This window comes from Pogona vitticeps, chromosome 5, assembly GCF_051106095.1.
Source record: "Pogona vitticeps strain Pit_001003342236 chromosome 5, PviZW2.1, whole genome shotgun sequence".
Taxonomy (NCBI): Eukaryota; Metazoa; Chordata; class Lepidosauria; order Squamata; family Agamidae; genus Pogona; species Pogona vitticeps.
This window is the reverse complement of record NC_135787.1, coordinates 60,800,514-60,820,760: the sequence shown is the minus strand read 5'-3', so window position 1 is coordinate 60,820,760 and position 20,247 is coordinate 60,800,514. Positions and strand designations below refer to the sequence as shown.

Here is a 20,247-nt window from a genome sequence, read left to right as displayed (position 1 = left end):
AGCGAAAATGGCTGCCATATGGAGGATCTTCGCTGGACGGTGAGTTTTTACCCCATTGGAACGCATTGAATGGTTTCAATGGGTTTTTTATTTTTGCTTTACGATGTTTTCACTTAACAGCGATTTTCCTGGAACAGATTATCGTCGTTAAGCGAGGCACCACTGTAGAGCAAAAACACCATCAAACAAAATAAAAAAAACTGTCAAACGGAAAAAAAACCTGCTCGTCCAGCAAAAATCCTCCATATGGCGGCCATTTTCGGTGCCTATAAAGCGAAGAATCTGTCCTAGAAAACAGCAGGGGGCCATTTTCTTCAGCCAACGGCCATTTTGAAACCCAACGATCAGCTATTTGCTGATCATCGTAAAGCAAAAATTGGTTCCTGAAGCAGGGAACCGATCATCGCTAAGTGAAATTCCCCCATTTAAACCATCATTTTTGCAATCACAAAAACGTCAACGTAATGCGGATTCGTCGTAGAGCGGGGTAATTGTCCAGCGGGGCACGACTGTACTTGCTGTGTGATGACATGATTCCAGTTCTCTGATGTTTATTGAAATATGCTACCATATTTTGACTCCACCAAGCACCTTCAGTATTTTAATATACATACTGTTTTAAAATTAATACATATTTCTCACTGTACCATTTGTTACATTGTCATGTACAGCTAACTTTTAATAGGTTTGTGCAGCACAACACAGAACACAGTGCATTCAGTTATTTAAATTACATTTGCTGGCTACCTTCCCCTCCTTCCTGTTCCTATGGAATATGTTGCTACGTTTAAGGAAACAAGAAAAGAAGAATGTTAACTTGTCAGAGCCCTGATTTACCCTGGCCTTACAAGGCTTCTTGCTGTTGCCGGACTCTTGCATACATTCATGATTTGTAGAACTTAAAAGATGTTGGTGAATATCATATTGTAGCGAACAGCCCTGCCCTCACCTGTCTGTCACTGCAGAGCATTGAAGAGGGAGCCTATGAGTGGCCGGAAGGCGGAGCCAAAGGGGGAGGGAGCTGGATATAAAGACTGGTGTATGCAGTCTGAGAGATTTTCTGAGAATGAGAGACTGTGTGTAACCTGAATGTGTCTGGAAAGTGAGTTAGAGATCTGTAAGAATGATAATTGAAACAGAGGGTTAAAAGAGTTTTAAAGTTATATCCGATATTATTCAAATACAAGTGATTGGCAGCCTGTGATTTATACCATGAATATTCATTGTTTATTTACTTCCCTGATCAAATAAATGACTTATGTTTTGAACAGCACACTTGTCTCTGTAAGTAATTGATATTAAAGAATTAATATCTGGTGGCAGCAAAGAAAGAAGAAGAGCGAGAACCTTGTGAAGGCCTGGGGGGATAGGGACTTCAGAGGAAATCGCAACACATATAGAGGTAACCAAAGAGGACAAAAGCAACCTCATTAGTCATGCCAAATATACTATTGCTCATCAGAACTTCAGTGCATCTTGTGCTGTTTCATGGCTACTGTTCCACATTCTTGTCACATATAAAAGCAAGGCTATGGCAAAGGGCTTTCATAGTGTTCTATGCAAGCACTTGGACATTCAGTCTCACCCAAACCCACACTAAATAACATGAGGCTGCAGTCCAAGCAAGGGAAGGGTACCTCATCCCATCATTTCAAGGTAAGTTCCTCACTGAGACCACAGGCTGCCAATGCCCCCTAAATGTATCTAGAAACATTCTAAAAAGGAACTTTCTGTAACAAACAGAGGCTGTGGTCTCAAGAGAAAAACTGACAATGTCCTCAGAAATGGACAGAGGCATGTGCTGTACACACAGGGTTCTTTGGGTCCCAGCCTAGGAGAGTATTTTTAAGGGAAAATACAATAAACTTTTTATTTTTACAACCAAAATGGTTTTTATTTATAAGCCATTGCATGCAAAAGATCAGATCCAAATAATTATTACACTCTCATGGCACGTTTCTTATTTGCATGTGCCATGGCTTACAAAATTGGGAACCAAGAGGGTGATTGTCAAACCACAGCAAGCAAAATCATTTAAAAATCAATATAGGAGTTCATAGCAATGAGACCGTTTCTCAAAAATTGGAAATGCTATCAGTTTACTAAGATAAGCCTATGAGATGGGTTTCCATTGGCAGTAGAGAAGACAAAGGCATCGTAGACACTCATCAGGACATTCCAGTTTAGGAACTGTGGATATACAGTATTTTAATGCACACCATTATCTAGTTGCACAATTACTGTGGCTACAACAGATCCGATATACAGTTTGTTTTATGGAAGATGTAGAATATGGTCTTAGGCAGTCAATTGGACCTTCCAGGTCTCACTCAATCAGCTGGCATAAAAATTATGGTAAAACATACACTTTTTTTGTATCATTCATCCAGAGATGGGAAAATGCATCAGCATGCTATTACTTTAGAACTTACCTTTCCTCCCTACTACATGATTCTTTTTCAAAATAGTGGAGGGCGGGGAAAGCAGATATTCAAAATAAAACCACATATACAGCTACAGGATCAACCTGAAATTAGTTTCCCTTTCACAAAAGAACCCATGATACTCTTGGAAGAAAGCTACTCTAATTTTACTGGGAAGAGAGTTCATGATTAATCAGGAAACATGATGTTCATGGGCTACCATTTGAGGTTGAGATAAACAAGCACAGAAGTAACAATTCAGCCGACAATCTAGATGCGCAAAAATAGCCATTCCCAGTTAAGTTGGTTGTATCTGGTTTGTCATCATTAATACATTGACACATCTTAAAGTGAAATATCTGCATCACAACTTGTCACTGAAAATTGATGAGATCTTAATTTTTTTTACATAAATTATTGTGTTTGCTCTTGCAGATGCAAGAATTCAACACTGGAATTTCTCTCTCTTCTACTATACTGCTATTAGCTCACACTGACATTATAACACCGTAAACAGTTATCTGCAAGCAAAATGGAGTGGGGCTGGAGAAATGCACTGTCTGTAAAAGCTATGGCATTATATAAGGCAAATGGGGCTGGCTCAAGATTTCAGCTGGCCATATTTTGACATGAAATACTTCATTAAAGAAATAATGGCTGGAATCCTATTTGTGTCCTATAAAGTTTCAATTAACTTGCTGCAGGTAATTGTGGATAATTGATAAAGAGCAGGAACACATCTCTATTACTCAGCTGGGTGTAGAATCACGCATATGACCAATTATGTCTCAACACTTTGCCAATTAGATGTAGCCTATTATACAAACCTTACAGAAATACTAATAGGTTACTAATGCTGAGTTTTCAAACAGCTTGAATTCTTGTCTCTTCTAAACAGATGTCTTAGATGTCTTGTAAACAGATGTTCTGATTTCTTATGGTTAAGATTTTACTAAGAGCTGCAATATTTGAGAGGTATAGTTCTTTTTAATACATCTACATCTTTTGTATCCTTCTTCTCTAAGATGGCAGTTGTTACTTTTTGGTGGTACTGTACATTGCTCAGCTCTAAAATCATGGAAAACAAGAAAGCCAGGCAAACACTCTGATGATCTATCCATAGCTTGAAACATCTTACTTACACAACCTTTGAACTTCTTACTTACACATCCTTTGGACTTTTAAAACTTCCATCATCCAAGAAGTCACTAACAAGATGGTACAACAGAGGTAAAAAGTCAAAGAACACAATGGGAAATAAACCCAAGTTGCCTTAGTGCAAGACTGCAATAATAATGCTGAGTAGACCTCTCCACAACCATCACTATTTAATTATTTAATATATTTTTTTCTAAACAGTCTTTGAAACTCACCATATAATTGACATAAAATAAGTTAGTGATTTATATTGCAAACATGTTAGGGAAGATGTGTTTTTCACTTCCAAAGACTTAAAATGTAAAGCCAAGCTGAAAATCCCAGTTCCAAATATCATCTGTAAGACCCTGAAAACTAAAAGCATCATAGAACTAACATGTTCTCAAGAGAATGAACTACAATGGGCAAAAGTTACAACTGCAATAGATACACACATCTTGGCATGATTATCCCCTCAATTCATTCCCACTAGGCATCACCATAATTCTGTAATTAAAAAGAGGAACCAAGAGCTCTTGTATTCCCTCTGTATTACTCCCATGTGACCCTGTTTGGAGAATTTGGTTTAGTGCAGAATATTGAAAAGCACAAAAAGTACCAACATCTATTAACACACCATTTAGTTTCTACACACTTTAAAAATTATTGCATAGTTTATGCATTACTCTAAAATACTACCCTCCTTATTAAAGAGTTTTTAATAAAAATCATACAGCTGTCAATGCATTTAGAGCATTGACTACCTTGATCTTCTATCTTTTTTTGATTTGTCTGTACATTTATCCATAGTCTTTTCATTGTCTCCTCTGCACTTAGGGCAATACCATTTTCCCTTTGGTTTATAAGTGAGTCCAACACATGAAAAATGAAACCATTCAATGGGACATAGTTCATTGTCACACCCTATCATTTCTCCATAAGATACTTGGTCACAGAGACAGTAAGTTGGTTCATTAGGGTCTACTGCAAAGTCTACTGGTGAGGCTTCCCTTTCCTGTTTAGCTTTAGAACGTTTCTTTTTCTTAGCAGATTTAGATCGCTTTTCTTTAGGTGGCTGCTCATCATATTCATCAATTCCATTTGCTATATGGCATATATCACGGCTCTCACTAGTGCGCTGTCTACGGGGCCTGCGTGAAGATCTCTCTGGCTGACATGGATCCACTTTTGACTTTTCAACTGGCTTTTCAGTGTCTGATAGATCCTGGAAACACTGAGAGTGGGTCTCTATTTGCCGCGCTCTGTTCTCCACCAACTCAAGCATCTGAGTAACTATTTGGATTTTCTCATCGCCAAGCTCTTGACTGTTGATAAGGGCTCGCTGAAGATGCTGCTGCAAACGCTTTTTCTGGGCAGGATCATCTTCACTTTTGTATTTCTCATACACTTCATCAATTTCTTTCAATGCTTCTGTTGAAAAGAAATATTAAATTTAAAAAATCATTAACTAGAATTCCCGATGCCACTGCTTTCAGGTTGGCCAGCAGTTTATATTATAAAATGAAAATGATAGTATATGCAAAGGTTTAATAGGGTACAGCTTTCATATTATTGCACTACTTTAGGACTAAGAATCATGGCATGTCAAAAGTTTCTTGTGAAATATAATAAAACTATAAGAAGCTATCCAGGACACTGAGACTTAATGTATAATTTATCATATAAGACAAAAATTATGAAATGATTACTTCACCGAACAAGAACTCATCAATACTAATGAATGTTCTGTAAAATTATACCCACTGAATTCACTGAAACTTATTTTTTCCTAGATTCCTTTTGTTGCCTCTGAAATGAGGAAGGGTCAACTGTTTCTTTTTCTACATTTTGCATATTGTACAGTGGTATACTTCAGTATCCAACATCAATACTCACAACATTCTTCCCACTTGAAAACACTGCTCTAGTGGCATTCCTAGCTTTCTAGAGCAAATTTTAAGGTACATGTGGAAATGCAAAAGGAAGAGAGGAGTCATTAGCTCTTACAGAGGCAACACAATCCAAGGGAAACGTTCCACTGAATCTTGGCCTCTGTGAGTAGATGTACAAGGAAGACACTACCACATATTCTTAGCGCAAAAGTGATATAAAACACCACCTTCGTCACTCAAGTATTATCTCCACTTTTGTATGCTGCACTATCCTAGAGAAAACGACATCCCACCCATTTATTCACTATTCACAGTCACTAAAAAAGGACAAACAAAACACATTATTTCAAGAGTAGTTGCAAGTACAGGTGAAATGTGAATAAAGAAACTGACTTGTGGTGAATAGCAGGAGTGATATGCTCTTCACCTAGGCAGCCTAACCACTAGTACAAAAAGAGGCTTGCCTACTCACCTTACCTACTGTAAGTACAGCCTGCTTACAGGGGCCAGATTTATACTCAGCCCTGGAACTTGTCTGCCTGCTTAGCTAAACCTGGTCTGCCTTGCTTGGGAAATGAAGGGCACATAAGCTTAATGGCTCTCCAGTGACTACCGTTCCTGCCTAATGTATTTGCTTATTGGGGGTTGTAAAGAAAGATGTGTGTGTGTGTGTGAATAGTGACCTTTATTCCAGGCACTCTTTGATGCTGAGTGTCACCAGAACCCAAGGAGAAGGATCTCTGCCCCTATAGGTATTATAACCCACCCTCCCCCTATGTATTCCTGACGGCTTCAAACAGATATTTGACAGCAAGCATCCTCCTAACCTCGCTCTATTCTACTTGTGGAAAAGGAGTGTGTGGGGGGGGAACGGAAGGGAGGGTGATGACGGGCAGCAGAAGCAGCCACCCATCTCTACTCATCTACCACCACCCCCCTCAAGTTCATAGCGAGGTTCAAGGCGAGTATTCCTTGATGGAGGGGGGAGGCACGGAGAGGGTAGCCATTTTCTCTCACCCCTCCAAACGTCTAGCGAGGGGAGGAGTGACTTGTGAATCGCCCCTCCCCTCCCACAGAAAGGGCGGCTGACTGGAAGAGGATGGGGCGAAAGCACGATCACTGCCCGCCTCCATCGCATTCTCTCTCTCTCTCTCCCTCTCTCTCTCTCTCACACACACACACACACAACCCCACAACTCACCCCGGCAGCGCGTGTCCATCTCCCTCAGGAGCGAGGCCAGCCTCTGCATGTCCAGCGGCAAAGACTCGACGCACTCCAAGTAATCCTGCACATAGCGCGCCAGGAGCCTCTCGGACACTCCGCCGCACGGGAAGCCGGCCACCCCGCCGGCCGCGGCGGCAGAGCCGGCGCCCGCGGCCGCGGCCGGCAATACCACCACCACCCCAGACCCCGCCCCTCCCGGCTGTTGCCCCGGCGACCCCAACATCATTACGCGACGTGACACCCCCGTCTCTCCCTTCCTGGTCCCTCGGCAGAGACGGATCCCGCCTGTAAAAGAGAAGTGGGGGAGAAGGGAGAGGAAGCCGCGGCGGCGGCGGCAGCTTTAATCGGCGGCGGCAGACTGACGCGGATGGGGGGGGGAGAAAAAGAAGCAGCAGCAGCGGCTCTCCTCCCTCACTTGGAACTCCCCGCCTCTTTTCCCTTCCGCGCACCCCCTTTTCCGACCGGCAAAGTACGCATGCGCCAAACCTTGTCCTTATAAGGTGCGACTGGTTCGCATTCTCCCGCCTTCCCCTCACAGTGGATGCCATTGGTCGGAGCGGGCAGCACGTAGGAAGACAAACGGGGCACGCGGGGGAGGGGGAGCGAGAGGCGGAGCTTTCGTCGAAGGGACGTCGTTGGGGGCCGTTTTGGCCCCCCCTCCTCCCTGTCGGTGCCTCGTCTCGGTGGAGCGCTCTCTCTCGGCATGTTTCGCCCGCCTCCTCTTTTCCCCCAGCCAATCCCCTTAAAGGAGGAACGGAAATGGAGCCGTAAAAAGCAGCCGCCTCCCCTCACCCTTTCCTATGCACCTGATGGGGGCCAGGCCTTGTTCGTGGAAGAGAGAGCGGCGGGCCGAGAGGCAGACAGTTGCGCGCGGTGGGGAGGCTGAGAACAAGAAAAGTGATAACCTCATGGGCTTTAGAAGGGGGAAAGGAAGGTTTCTTTCAAGTGCTTCGCAACATGGAGTCGTGGACGGTCTTTCCTCTCTCTCTCTCTGTGTGTGTTGTCATGTTTCTAGCCTGTCGTTCTTCCAAGGGCCTGAGGATGGATGTGGGTCTTTCTGTTTTTCATCCCGCCCTCACGACGACGCTTATGAACGAAGTTCAGAGTTTTCTCCCAGGGGCTTCCAGGGGATCTTTGAGTAACAGTGAGGTATCTAGAAGTCTGTCGTGTGAATAAGGCTTCCGCATACTGATGTAGTAGCCTCAGCGCGGCAAACACATTGAACAAGCTTTGTGCATCATCCAAAATTACGGAGTTGTCCAGCAAGAAAAGGATGGGCGTCCCAAGAATGAGCCCCGTTGTGTTGGTGCGCCGTGCACAGAGGCGCAGGCGCACTACCTGCGTAACTATTAAGGTGACGAGAGGCCCCTCCCGCACTCACCCGCTCTGCCCTGGGGGCTTCTTGGCGGAAGTAACGTGAGCTCGCGAGACGAGTTGTTGCGTGCCGGGAAACACGCGGCACTCTCTGCCCGGGGTCCGGGGACTTTCCCCTAGGCGGGCGCGCTGCCCAAGAGGAACTATCGCCCTCCGTAGGTAGCCTAGAGAGCAGGTATTCAGGACGCCTTACGAAAAAAAAAGCTTTCTCAAGTCTCTTATAAAGCTCTAGCTGTAATTGTAACTGCCAGTTATAGTGAACAAAATTAAGTATTAATTATTTCTCCTTCCTTCAACACACAAAAAACACAGAAATACAGCATTTCCTCACAACCGTCTATATGGTGTTTTTTTTTTTGAGGGGGCGAGAAATTTAGAGCACAAGCTCAGCTGCTCTTTTTATGGCAAACCAGTGTGGCTTACATATATTATGCAAATTTCAATTGCCGCCCCACCCGCTCATCGGACCTAACCAATAGGAAATAAAAAACGCTTCGCTTTGCTGGGAGAGAATGCGCGCCGTGGAAAGTCACTCGAGACGGAAGTAATGGAGGGAAAAGTCGAGACGGCTGGGATGATGGAGACTCCACTTTTCTTTCAGCACTCCTCTGAAGAGCTTTAGAATCCCTTCAAGGTGTTCTGAGGAATTTGCTGCGCTTCCCCCCCCCCCCCGTTATGACCCGCCTTTCTTTCATTGTGCTCAAGGCCACAAATATGTTTCTCTTCGTCCTCCTGAGTCTGTGAGGGAAGTCAAGGTGAGACTAAGTGACCACACTGAGTTTCATGGCTGGGTGGGAACTGTCCGAAGTCTGGATCCAACCAGGACACCACACTGAGTTCAAATAATGCGGATGACAAGTCCTTCTCCCCTCGGTGAATGTGCTGCTTATTTCACTTGAAAGGGTATCCATATACAGTCTGCCCCCAGAATGGCCAGAGAAGGCAGAGATCCAGACCCACTGGGTGACATCTCTCAGAGGAGGTGCCCTATAATGGATGATTCTGCAGTACCTCTTGGAAGACCCCGAGCCCAGTGGAGCAAAGGAGTATTTCACTATCCCCAATACAGTACAAAGATCCCTAAAGTTATGGATTCTGATGAAATAGGTCCAAGTCTAGAGATTATGCTGTTGACCCTTATCACATTACACTCTTATAAACAGAAGGGGAGGGGGAGAACTAAGATCTTGAGAGATCTTGCTGTCTGTTATGGCAGGGAGGTTGATGATGACTACAGTGGGGTCTTGACTTGAGAACTTAATCCGTATTGGAAGGCGGTTCTCAAGTCAAAAAGTTCTCAAGTCAAATCTGCATATCCCATAGGAATGCATTGAAAACCATTTGATCCGTATCTGCTCTTTTCCGTCCATAGAAACTAATGGGAAGCTGCTATTCTGCCTTCGACCACTAGAGGGGGATATTTTGTTTCTTTTTTTCTTAGGTCAAGAAAGGTTCAGGGAAGGCAGGGAAAATACAGTCCAGGCAGTACCAGGCAGTCCGAAGACTGTCTCCCAATCCACTCTCTAAACGCTGGGAGGAGTGAGGAAGCAGACAGGCACCCTTTTCACTGGCCAACAGTTAACTGAAAGTTCAAAATTTGCACTTTCCCTGCCTCCCACGTGGGTTTTTTTCCGTTCTTAACTCAAATCTAAGTATGTAAGTCAAGTCAATATTTTCCTATGAGAGTGGTTCTTAAGTCAAAATGTTCTTAACTCAAGCCGTTCTTAAGTCAAGACCCCACTGTGTATGTGGTTGATGGCCTTGAAGCTGAGGAGGAACTGGTACTTGTAACATGAAAACCAGTGTATGTAGTGACTAGAGTGATGGACAGTATGGGTTCCGACCTAGCCACAGAAGCTCACTGGCAGGGGAGCAGCAATGGTAAAACCACCCTTTAAATATCTCACTTCCAAAACACTATTAAGAGGGCTGTAAGTTGGATGTAAGAATCCTGGGTAAAACCATTTATATATGAACTAGAAAAGGGAAAGGCACACAAAGCTTTCCCAGCTAGATCATGGGTCATTGATCCACCTCAGAGATATTACTGCTATGCAGAACTGTTCCAAGATGAATAGAAAGCTTTCATTCCCACCCCACCTTGTGCTGTTACATTTATTCCATTCCACTAAGGACAAGATTAGGAAATTGTGGTACTCAAAATGCTGCTCTTGGTGTTCCATTTATTGCCAGAAATGTGGCTGTAGCTTTGAAGCTGCTTCTCATGTTACCTTAGGAGAGATACAGATCTAGTAAAAACATGGAAGGAGTTACTCCTTCTAGCCCCCCATTTTTTCCCTTAGTCTTAGAGCACTTATAAAAAATAAAAAATTTGAAAATTTCCTCCCATCAAATGAAGACAGGAAGAGGTAATAAAGGGATTTTGGTTTTTCCTTTGTGAGTTTTCTCAAAGGTAAGGATAAGACCTGCTGGCAGCTAAATCCAACACGAGACAGTACTTTTTATTTTTACAAGTGATGCAACACATCAGTGCTGCCCACAAACAATGTAATTTTTTTTTTTACTTCTGCTACTCCATGGAGCAGAGGAAGTTTTTAGTTTTCCAATATCGTGAAGTGGTTGCCTTCTCCCTATTCTGATGTGCTCCTCCTTTCAATTTCCTATATCATGATATGGGAAATTGAAAGGAGGAGCCAATCCAAATAAGGTCATTTGAGGTACATATATTTGGAAGATATGCTATTTATAGTAAGAAGAAAATTGAGCCAGCACCGCTGAAAGCCTAGTTAGCTGAGTCGTTACACCATTTGTAACCTTTAGTGGAGCTGCAGACTGAGAAACAATGTTCACAACCTTCCTGAAACTCATGCATATAAAACAGGATCTTTATAAAGTATTATTTCAATATCTCTGCTAATGTTCCCTATGTGTATTCTGGAGATCCATCATATGGATATCTTACCAGGCAAACATTTCTTGTTCAACCTGTAGGTCAAACTAGGAAGCGCAAGCAATTATATAAAGCACTTAAGAAAAAAATACTGCAGTATTAAGGGATACTTTGACACAATGTGATTTATCTTGTATATGATTTTCAAAAAGCTTAGCTCCTTCATCTCTTCATTTTTTAAAACATAAAGTTTCAGTCTGTTAAAGCCTTAAAGTCTAACCAAGAACCAAACAAATGGAAACACCTTTATTTAAATGATTTTTTTCAAACATTGGATGCCACTCTTAAAACCCAATCCTATATAAAATACCATTTAAACAGAACATAAAAATGCATTTAAATAGAACATAAACATCCAACAAATGATTTGAAGCTGACAGAAGACTCCTGTCCCCACTCCACTCAGAATCTCTCCATTATAGCATGGGATTGTACAAGGAAGCTGCTGGGAGAAAAGGGGTGAGGATAATAAAAAACCAGTCCTGGATCCTATGTTAAGGAAGCTTCCTGTTCCATTCTTCCTGCAGTCCCCACTGCCTGTGTTCCAAAGCAATTTGCTCAAGAGCACCCTTCAACCCTCTTAAAAGGCATTTTTGAAGGGGCAAATGTTGCTGCAAGGAGAGGAAACCTTATACAAAATTTTCTTGCAGTGAATTTTCTTGAATTAACTACAGACCATTCAGTGTATTATCTATAGATAACTGCATTATTTTAGCAACTTCAAGAAATGCTGTTTGTGGCTTCCTATTTATGTAGCAATTGGCAAATTGAATAATATTATCTTGCTCCCAAACCTACAGGTTTCATCCTGATTTTAAAATCAAAGAACTGCTGCCTTGGAATATTTATTGTGTGAATAAATAAACCCATGTACTTTGCTTTATTACTCATACAGAAAAGGCCAACACAGAGGTAACACCTGTACATTTAGGCAGGTGACATAACACTGCAGAAAACTTGATCATGTCCTGTTTGTACAAAATGTTTTGTGTTTGAAATTTAATTAGCATATTTGTAAATACATACTGAAGTCAAAAGAAAATGTTTATATTTTAATAAGTCACATTTCATGTGGGCTGCAAGAGCTGATAACACTACAGCTTTTAAGACTTTAAAAGCAAATATCAAAGTTGTAAAAATTGAATGTTAGTTAAAAGTGCTCAATGAAAGCAGAATATTACATGAAAGCTAAAAAATGTTCCCCAAATTATTGCAGACGTAAAATAAGCTTAATATAGAAAATTGTATTTATTTGAAAAAGTGAAAATTGGATTTCTCATAAAATATAAGTTAAATCTGCTTAGAGAAATTTTTTGTTGTGATACAATTAGATGATTTTACTGGTAACTTGAATGTATATTAAAACAGGACCAGCACATCTTTTATAATTAATTTTTAAATTAGTACTACATTAAAATAATCTAAATAAGGGGAATGCTTTAACAGACATTATGAACATTATGACCAACACACATAGCAAGTGGTAAAGCGTCTGACTAATTTTAGACATCTTTTGACAATCCCAATACAATGGTTCTTACCAACATATTAATTTGCAGCTTTAAAAAAAGATATGAGTTGAGAAGCGAGCAATACTGTCATCAAACTGCTGGACTTACAAAATTAGACTGCACTGAACAGCAAACTGTATTTAATTATTCTGTTAAAAAATAGAAGACTTAAGTAGACTATTTAGCAAATAAAACAGCACACTAACGTGCTATGTACATTAAGGCAGACCTCTGCACGCTTTACATCTACAAAGATTTATTGGCTACTAAGTGAAAAGAACAATGATATTTGTTCTGCAAAACTGAAAAATTTTACAAAATATCTGGGAATCTAATTTAATATACAAAAGTAATTCAGTTATTTGTGATAAAACATTATTTGCTAGTATAAGCAGTGAGTATTTCATTGTTTTGCAATTATTTCTTGAGGATTTCTTAAAGCTGGAGGTAAATTTAATGGTTTTGCTTCTTCATCTAGAAGCACCAAGTCTTCAATTTCCTTTCCTTTATACTTTCTTTTACATAACTTCACTACAACCTTCTTCTTGAGAAACAGTTTCAGTGCCTCTCTGGAAGCAACAGCTTTGGCATTTTCCTTACTTTTTCCACAGCCAGTACCCAAATATACAGATTTGCATCTCAGTTCACAAACCACATTTTCCTGAGAGCTTTTATTCTGAGGTAAATCTGCAAGCTCTTTTAGTGGAACAAATTCAACATCTAATGTTGCCTTTACAGACTGAATGGATGAGTTCAAGAGTTCTACATGGTTGACACTGGCACTAAATCCTCCAGCAGCAACCAGTTTCCAAGCAACAGCTTTGTATAGTCTGTTGAAAAATGGCTGCCTCTCTTTTGCATCTTCATTTGTCAATAATTTGCATGGTACTTTGGGAGGAGGTACACTTGTGTGTGAAGTGCTTTTTGAAGCTAATACTGCAGTACCTTCTGAGCTAACTTTCTTTTCGGGCAGTGAGACATTTTCAGATTTGGTTTCTGAAGGTTTAGCTGAACAGTAATTCATCTTTGATTTAGAGCCAGGCAAGGAAGAAGCCACAACAGATTTGTGCTTAGCAGTTGCTGCAGTTTCATAATTAGCAGCTATTCCTTCTATCCTCACTCCAGCTGAAGATTCTGCAGGCGCCACCTTTTGGGATACGGGTGAAGATACTGCAGGCACTGCCTTCTGGACCACAGGCAAAGCTGCTGTGGGCGCTACCTTCTGAGCCACAGGTGATGATGTTGCAGGTGCTACCCTCTGGGCTGCAGGCGAAGATGCTGCAGGTGCTACCTTCTGTACCACAGATGAAGCCAGTATCTTTCCTGGATTATCTGTTGCCTCTTTTATTGGGTTCTTCACAGGTTCAACATCTTTTTTCAGGAACACCTCTGTCTTTGCTGTCTTTTTACTGCTATCGCTCGCTTCAGGAATTCTGTCCAGGCCCACAGCTCGTTTCTTGCAGGGCTCTTCCAGCCCTTCTAAAAAGTATAAACAAATTATGTCTGTAATTCTGAGTGAATTTTCTTATCTCAATCAAAGAGTACAAACTTTAGAGAGAGTTAAATAATCTTAATTGCCTTAAAGTCTAACCTATAATATAATAAAACACTTGTGGCAGAATCCTGTTCCTTCTACTCATACAACAGGCCATTGAAGGAGCAGCTACACAGCTTTAAGCTTGCACAAAAATATTATTGAACATGTCCTTGAGTAACCTTGGAATTATCTAGCCACTTGTGCAATGGACTGTTGTGCAAGTGGAAAGAAAGAGCATCCTATTCTTAGAATCTGCTATAATTTTACAGATATACTAGTAACATCTACCTACTTTAGGAACGTGCACACAACATAGATAACCATACTCACTAATTAAAGTCAGAATCAAAATCAACTTTATTTACTTGCAAATCCTCTGTAACTATTAACAGGCAAAATGAGTGGCATGAAATATGTATGTCTTATTCTAGTGATCCATCTTTATATCAAATGCATGTTTCTCATATTTTAGTGTTTCAGAGATTTAGTAAGGGAAGGTAAAAGCCTGAAGAAACACCAACAATAAATTGTGAATTTAAAGAATAAAAACAACTGAAGTTTTTAAAACACTAACATGTATTCATTTTACTGTACTCCTATATGTATTTGCACAGCTATGATCTGCTAACCATTGCTACTGGATATGCGTCGTTTCACCTTGGCAACCAGTTCATCTCTCAGAGTGTGGGATGGAGCGTTGGTCACAGTGATGCCTGCAGCCATGTCCATCACTTTTTCCATTACTTGTGGAGGATACCTATAAAGAAAAAGGCAGCAAGAATTAGTACTTTGAAGAAGAACCAGGAAAATCAGCAATAGCTGAACATGCCCTGAAACAAGCTGGACATGAAATCCTATTTCAAAACACAGAAGTACTGGACAACACCAGCAATCATTATGTTAGTTAGACTACACAGGGAAGCCATTGAAATCCACAAACATCAGCAAAGCTTCAACAAAAAAGAAAGTCTAAAACTCAACAAAGCCTGGCTCCCAGCACTGAAAAATACAGCCTGCAAAAAGGTCAACAAACTCCACCCAGCCACAAAGGCCAGTGATCACTGCACACAAAGGACTAGCTAACAACACCCATCAATCACAGTGATAGATCATCTCCCCCTTATCACAATACACTTATAACAAAAAACACCCTATTCACCCAATCTCCTGAAAAGGAGAAAAAGCTGATCCCACATCTACAAATACTCAACTATCCCACACAAGACATCAGAACACAGAGAGAGTTGTAATTCTTGCCCTCTGAAGATGCCGGCCACAGAGACTGGCAAAACATTAGGAAGAAAAACCTCCAGAACATGACCAAACAGCCTGAAAAACCTACAACAACCACTTTGAGTTTATTTAGGTATACCATAATTTAAATGATTTGTAGTTTTATTATTTAACAAGGAAATGTATTTAATAGGAGTTTTTGCAATGGGGAGAACCAGCACATGCTATTGCCTCCACTCATTCCCCTAATAAGAAATAAAGCAATTTGGTAAAGGCTTTCAACTAATACTACAGCTACATTACTCCCAAAGAAAAAAACAAGAGTAGAAAGCTACGTACCAGATTCACACAGAGACTCCTACCTTTATTTCAAGGCCTCAGAATCCTCTTAGTTGGCTCACAAGCAATGAATTACAGCCTACTGGCAACCCTGTTTTTCTCTATTCTTTCCCGTGCTGTTAAATAAATTATTTTGCCTCTCTCTTGCTCCCTTCTGCAACACGTATTTGTTGTTAAGTGCTATCAAATCACTTCCTACTTATGGTGCCCTTAGAGTTAATGGACTAGGACTCTGGAGACCGGAGTTTGATTCCCTTGCTCTGCCACTGAAATTGATGGTGGTGGTAGAACTGATAAAACCACTCCTTAGATACTTCACTTATTTTGAAAACCCTATTAGGGTCACTAAAAGTTCTGATTTAACAGCACATAACAAATGAATTTGTGACCTGCAAAAAGTCATATTGTCATAACCCTGTGGGGCTCTTACAAACTCAAGGCTGTGGCTTCCTTTATTATGTTTGGTAAACTTGGGGAGTGGGGGAAATCCTCACCAGGTGAGAACATTTTTCTCTTGGAGTCTGACCCTTGGTTTACTATGTAGTACAGTGGTGCCTCGCTTTACGATTGCCCCGCATTATGACGAAACCGCATTACGACTATCTTTTTGCGATCGCAAAATGATGGTCTGAATGGGTTTTTTTCGCTTTGCGATGATCGGTTCCCTGCTTCAGGAACCGATTCCTCGCAAAACAACGATTTTCGGACAGCTGATCGGCGGTTTCAGAATGGCTCCCTGCTGTTTTTTGGGATGGATTCCTCGCTGCACAGGCACCAAAAATGGCCGCCCTATGGAAGATCTTCGCTGGACGCTGAGTTTCCAGCCCATTGGAACGCACTAAACAGGATTTAATGCATTTCAATGGGCTTTTTATTTTTGCATTGCGTTTTCGTTCTACAGCGATTTTGCTGGAACGAATTAACGTAATGCGAGGCACCACTGTAATCCTATTCCAGGTACACATGACTAATTCTTAAAGCTTGCGGACTGTGCTTCCTGCCACCTACTTGCGAGAATGTTGTTCTTAGTGTACCTGTTTAACTATGAAGGTTGCAATCTCTACCCAAGTTCACTGACAAATCCCATTCCGCCTGAGGCACTTCAGAGCAGAACAAGGACCAGGCTTTAAGAGATTTCCTAAAGGGGGTGATGGTAACTGATTTGGGTTGTGTAAGGTGAGGATGTTCTTTCCTTAGACCCTGTGCTTGCAGTGTAGTGTTAATAATGTCCTACCTCACTAGGGAAATGTTAAAGATTGCCTAAAATCTTTAATTTTAGTTGAATTTCTCTATCTTTCTTAGCTTCCTGAGATGACAGTGGCTGCCAGCAAGTACCAAGCAAAGGAGATCCTCATTACGGACAACCCAGACCTATTTTGATATAGATATTAATATAATCATGAACAAATAATGTTGATATTTAATAATTATTAAGTTAATAATAACTTAACACACTCAGTAATACTACTGAGGATTATAATTTAATATTAAATAATTAAAATGTTTAAATGGACATCTGCAGTGTCTCCTAATAAGCCTTTTCACAGGATACGTGGGCAGGAACACCTAACTGGTGGTTTGGCATGGGAGCATAGCCATGTCACCTGATATTATACAGGGGGGCATCTAGCCCACTCTCTTCAAGTAGTTCACAAAAGGTAACAGTTGTGCCTTCAGTGTTGTAGATTCAGGGGAACAACAGGAAATCTGTGGCTGAGAAAGTAAGCCTGTACTATAATTACTCAAGTCTGGAAGCACACCACAACATATATCAACTTCACTTTATTAGAACACACAGTGTTTAGTGCTGTGAGATTATAAGACCCGGACAAGATGGAAGTCTTGAGGGTGGGTGGCCCTTTCATTAGCGGCATAGGTGACTCCCTCTCTTTTGGGGGGTTGATCCTTGCCGCAAAGAGTGAGGTCCGCAGCTTGGGGATACATCTGGACCCAGCGCTTTCCATGGAAACCCAGGTGGCGTCCGTGGTCGGTTCCGCCTATTTCCATCTATGGCGGATTGCCCAGCTGCGACCATACCTTGATGGGGGGCCCTCACTGCTGTAGTCCATGTGCTCGTAATCTCGAGATTAGACCATTGTATTGCACTCTACGTGGGGCTGCCTTTAAGGTTGACGCGGAAACTTCAAGGGGTCCAGAATGTGGCAGCCAGGCTTCTAAGTGGGGTGAGGAAATATCACCATATCTCTCCCACTCTGGCTGCCTTGCACTGGTTGCCCATCCGTTTCCGCGTTGACTTTAAAGTGCTTATTATTACTTATAAAGCACTAAACGGTTTGGGACCTCAATATTTGGCAGATCGCCTTCTCCCAACTAGATCTACCCGAATCACCCGCTATAGCTAGCAAGGACGGCCGAGGGGCCTGACACAGAGGGAGGCCCGGAAAGAAAGAACAAGGAACCGGGCCTTCTCGGCAGTGGCCCCTCGGCTGTGGAACACTCTTCCAAATGAAATTCGGCTGGCACCCTTGCTGGGTGTTTTTAAAAGCCAGCTAAAAACTTGGCTATTTAAACAGGCCTTCCCTCCAGTCAATTAAGTTATCTCTATTTTTAGCTTCTTTGTTTTCTTTTCCCTTCTGGTATGCCATCTTGGCCGTGTCTCGGTCGGTAATCGATGGCACAAAGTGTAATTGTAATTATAATCTGCAAATATTGTAAAAATTTTCTATTTGTATACAGTGGTGCCTCGCATTACGCCGTTAATTCGTTCCAGCGAAATCGCTGTAGAACGAAAACGTAACGCGAAAATAAAAAGCCAATTGAAACGCATTAAAACCTGTTTAATGCGTTCCAATGGGCTGGAAACTCAGCGTCCAGCAAAGATCCTCCATAGGGTGGCCATTTTTGGTGCCTGTGCAGCGAGGAATCCGTCCCAGAAAACAGCAGGGAGCCATTTTATTTACCCGGCGGCCATTTTGAAACCGCCGATCAGCTGTCTGAAAATCGTCATTTTGCGAAGAATTGGTTCCCGAAGCAGGGAACTGATCATCGCAAAGAGAAAAAACCCCATTCAGACCATCATTTTGCGATCACAAAAAGATAGTCGTAATGCGGTTTTGTAATGCGGGGCAATTGTAATGTGAGGCACCACTGTATATTGATGTGTTTTAATTGTAAGCTGCCCCGAGTAGACTTTGTCTAGAGGGGTGGGGTAAAAATCCAATAAAATAAATAAATAAATAATAAGACCCAATAATTATATGAATAGTACAGGCAAAAGCATCACAGAAGACAGCAGCAGCCACCGTAGATACTGGAGACCACCATGTGACTGAAGCTATGCAGGCCTGGGAGCACCTAAAAATCCCACCAATTTTACAATACAAGAAAAGATAAAAATATAAGATAGATTTCTGTCTTGAGAGAAACCTGCTATCTTGCAAACACTCTAATCAGGAGAGACACCAACATATTTCTCCACAAGCCTCTCATCATCGTTCTGCTTGTAAGAGTCGATCTGTTACGGTAACGGTTCTTCTGTGCATAAAGTAGCCCTAGCGACACCTCCACTTCTTCGTGACGAGAGGCACACGTTTACCGCATTTTAAAGGACGACCGGTTTCTCTCCCCCCCCCCCCCAACTGCTCGTAAACAAAAGGCTTAAGGTGGCAGAGATCCCCACCACCGGGGGCTGCGGGCAGTGGCGCGACTCACCGGCATCCCAAGAAGACGTGGTTGGCCCACACCATGGAGAAGGAAACGAGGCGCCGCAGGGCCGCGCTCTCCCGGCCGTCCTCGCCCTCCGGGGCCAAGGGCACGGCCTCCGCGTTTCGCATCAAGAACTCCCGCCGATACCGCCAGTGTCGCTCCGGCTCACACGCCCCGCGCTGCTTCTCCACCCACTCGAACTCGGCACCGCCCGCTTCCTCCGTTCTCTCTTTCCCCGGGTCGGCCATCGAGTCGGGCCCCGTGGCTGGGTCGGCTTCCCCGTCGGCCATGGGCCGCCGGGAACCGCTCCTTAGCAGGTCGCAGCCTGTCCCTTGCCACCGTTCGCCCTCCGACACGGGATCTGCTCTGCTCTGCTCCGCTCCTCTCGTCTCGTCGTCGTCGCCGCCGCCGCCGCCGCCGCCCGCCCAGGAAACCGCGGGACAAGCGGCCCTCTTCCGCTCCCGAGCCTGCCGCGCTCCTGTTGCGACTGGGGTGGCGGTTGCTGAAACGGCTCTACCGGAGAGAATCATATCAGAGCGCCGAGTTGGCCCGCCCAAGATCCGGCTATCCATTATGACCTCACTTCCGGTACTGGAGGGCTGGTTCCCGTGAATGCTAAAGAAAGACATTTCCTTCCCATATTCCGTCGAGGTTGCCTATGGAAACCAGTAACACAAGGACAGCCCAGACTTCCGGCTTCCGTGTGGAGGTTGTTTATAGGCAAGCAAATAGCATAACATAAAATACGAAAGCCCGGTTTGTCACAAGTATCTATTGTGCCTTTTCATAATTCCTTTACATCAAAACACCCTCAGGTATAAATATATAGATCGGCGACCTTCCTGTTTCTCTTTGGTCTTTTGCATTTAGGTGGGAGGCAGTAGTGTCTCCATCCTGTCATTGACTTTGGGTCCTCTTGACTCAGCGGCCGATTCGCCTTCGTCCGCCTCTCGCAAACTGTGACGTAAAATTGACTAGAGCGCCCTAAGCGAGGGGATG

The 20,247-nt window shown here is 42.7% G+C and overlaps 2 protein-coding genes across 2 annotated transcripts; both read right to left on the bottom strand.

Annotated features, from left to right (window-relative positions):
* Positions 1-1,866: 1,866 nt before the first annotated feature.
* On the bottom strand, positions 1,867-7,041 carry ING2 (inhibitor of growth family member 2). The gene is made up of 2 exons (XM_020802976.3): positions 6,654-7,041; positions 1,867-4,991 (listed from the first exon to the last, which is right to left on the bottom strand). The coding sequence occupies exons 1-2, from the start codon at positions 6,901-6,903 to the stop codon at positions 4,321-4,323; spliced, it is 921 nt and encodes a 306-aa protein (XP_020658635.2). The 5' UTR covers positions 6,904-7,041; the 3' UTR covers positions 1,867-4,320.
* Positions 7,042-11,186: 4,145 nt separating this feature from the next.
* Positions 11,187-19,835, bottom strand: CDKN2AIP (CDKN2A interacting protein). The gene is made up of 3 exons (XM_020802987.3): positions 19,255-19,835; positions 14,640-14,767; positions 11,187-13,952 (listed from the first exon to the last, which is right to left on the bottom strand). Exons 1-3 carry the CDS (start codon positions 19,818-19,820, stop codon positions 12,877-12,879), a joined length of 1,770 nt encoding a protein of 589 aa, XP_020658646.3. The 5' UTR covers positions 19,821-19,835; the 3' UTR covers positions 11,187-12,876.
* Between the last annotated feature and the right edge of the window lie 412 nt (positions 19,836-20,247).

Bases quoted from the DNA above. Each gene is read 5' to 3' on its own strand.
- ING2 (XM_020802976.3), bottom strand. From the start codon at position 6,903: ATGATGTTGGGGTCGCCGGGGCAACAGCCGGGAGGGGCGGGGTCTGGG. The intron at 4,992-6,653 runs GTGAGTTGTGGG...TCTTTTCAACAG, and splicing joins GATGGACACGCGCTGCCGGG to AAGCATTGAAAGAAATTGAT.
- CDKN2AIP (XM_020802987.3), bottom strand. From the start codon at position 19,820: ATGGATAGCCGGATCTTGGGCGGGCCAACTCGGCGCTCTGATATGATT. The intron at 14,768-19,254 runs GTGAGTCGCGCC...TTTTCTTTATAG, and splicing joins CACGTCTTCTTGGGATGCCG to GTATCCTCCACAAGTAATGG. The intron at 13,953-14,639 runs GTTAGCAGATCA...TATACTTTTTAG, and splicing joins ACGCATATCCAGTAGCAATG to AAGGGCTGGAAGAGCCCTGC.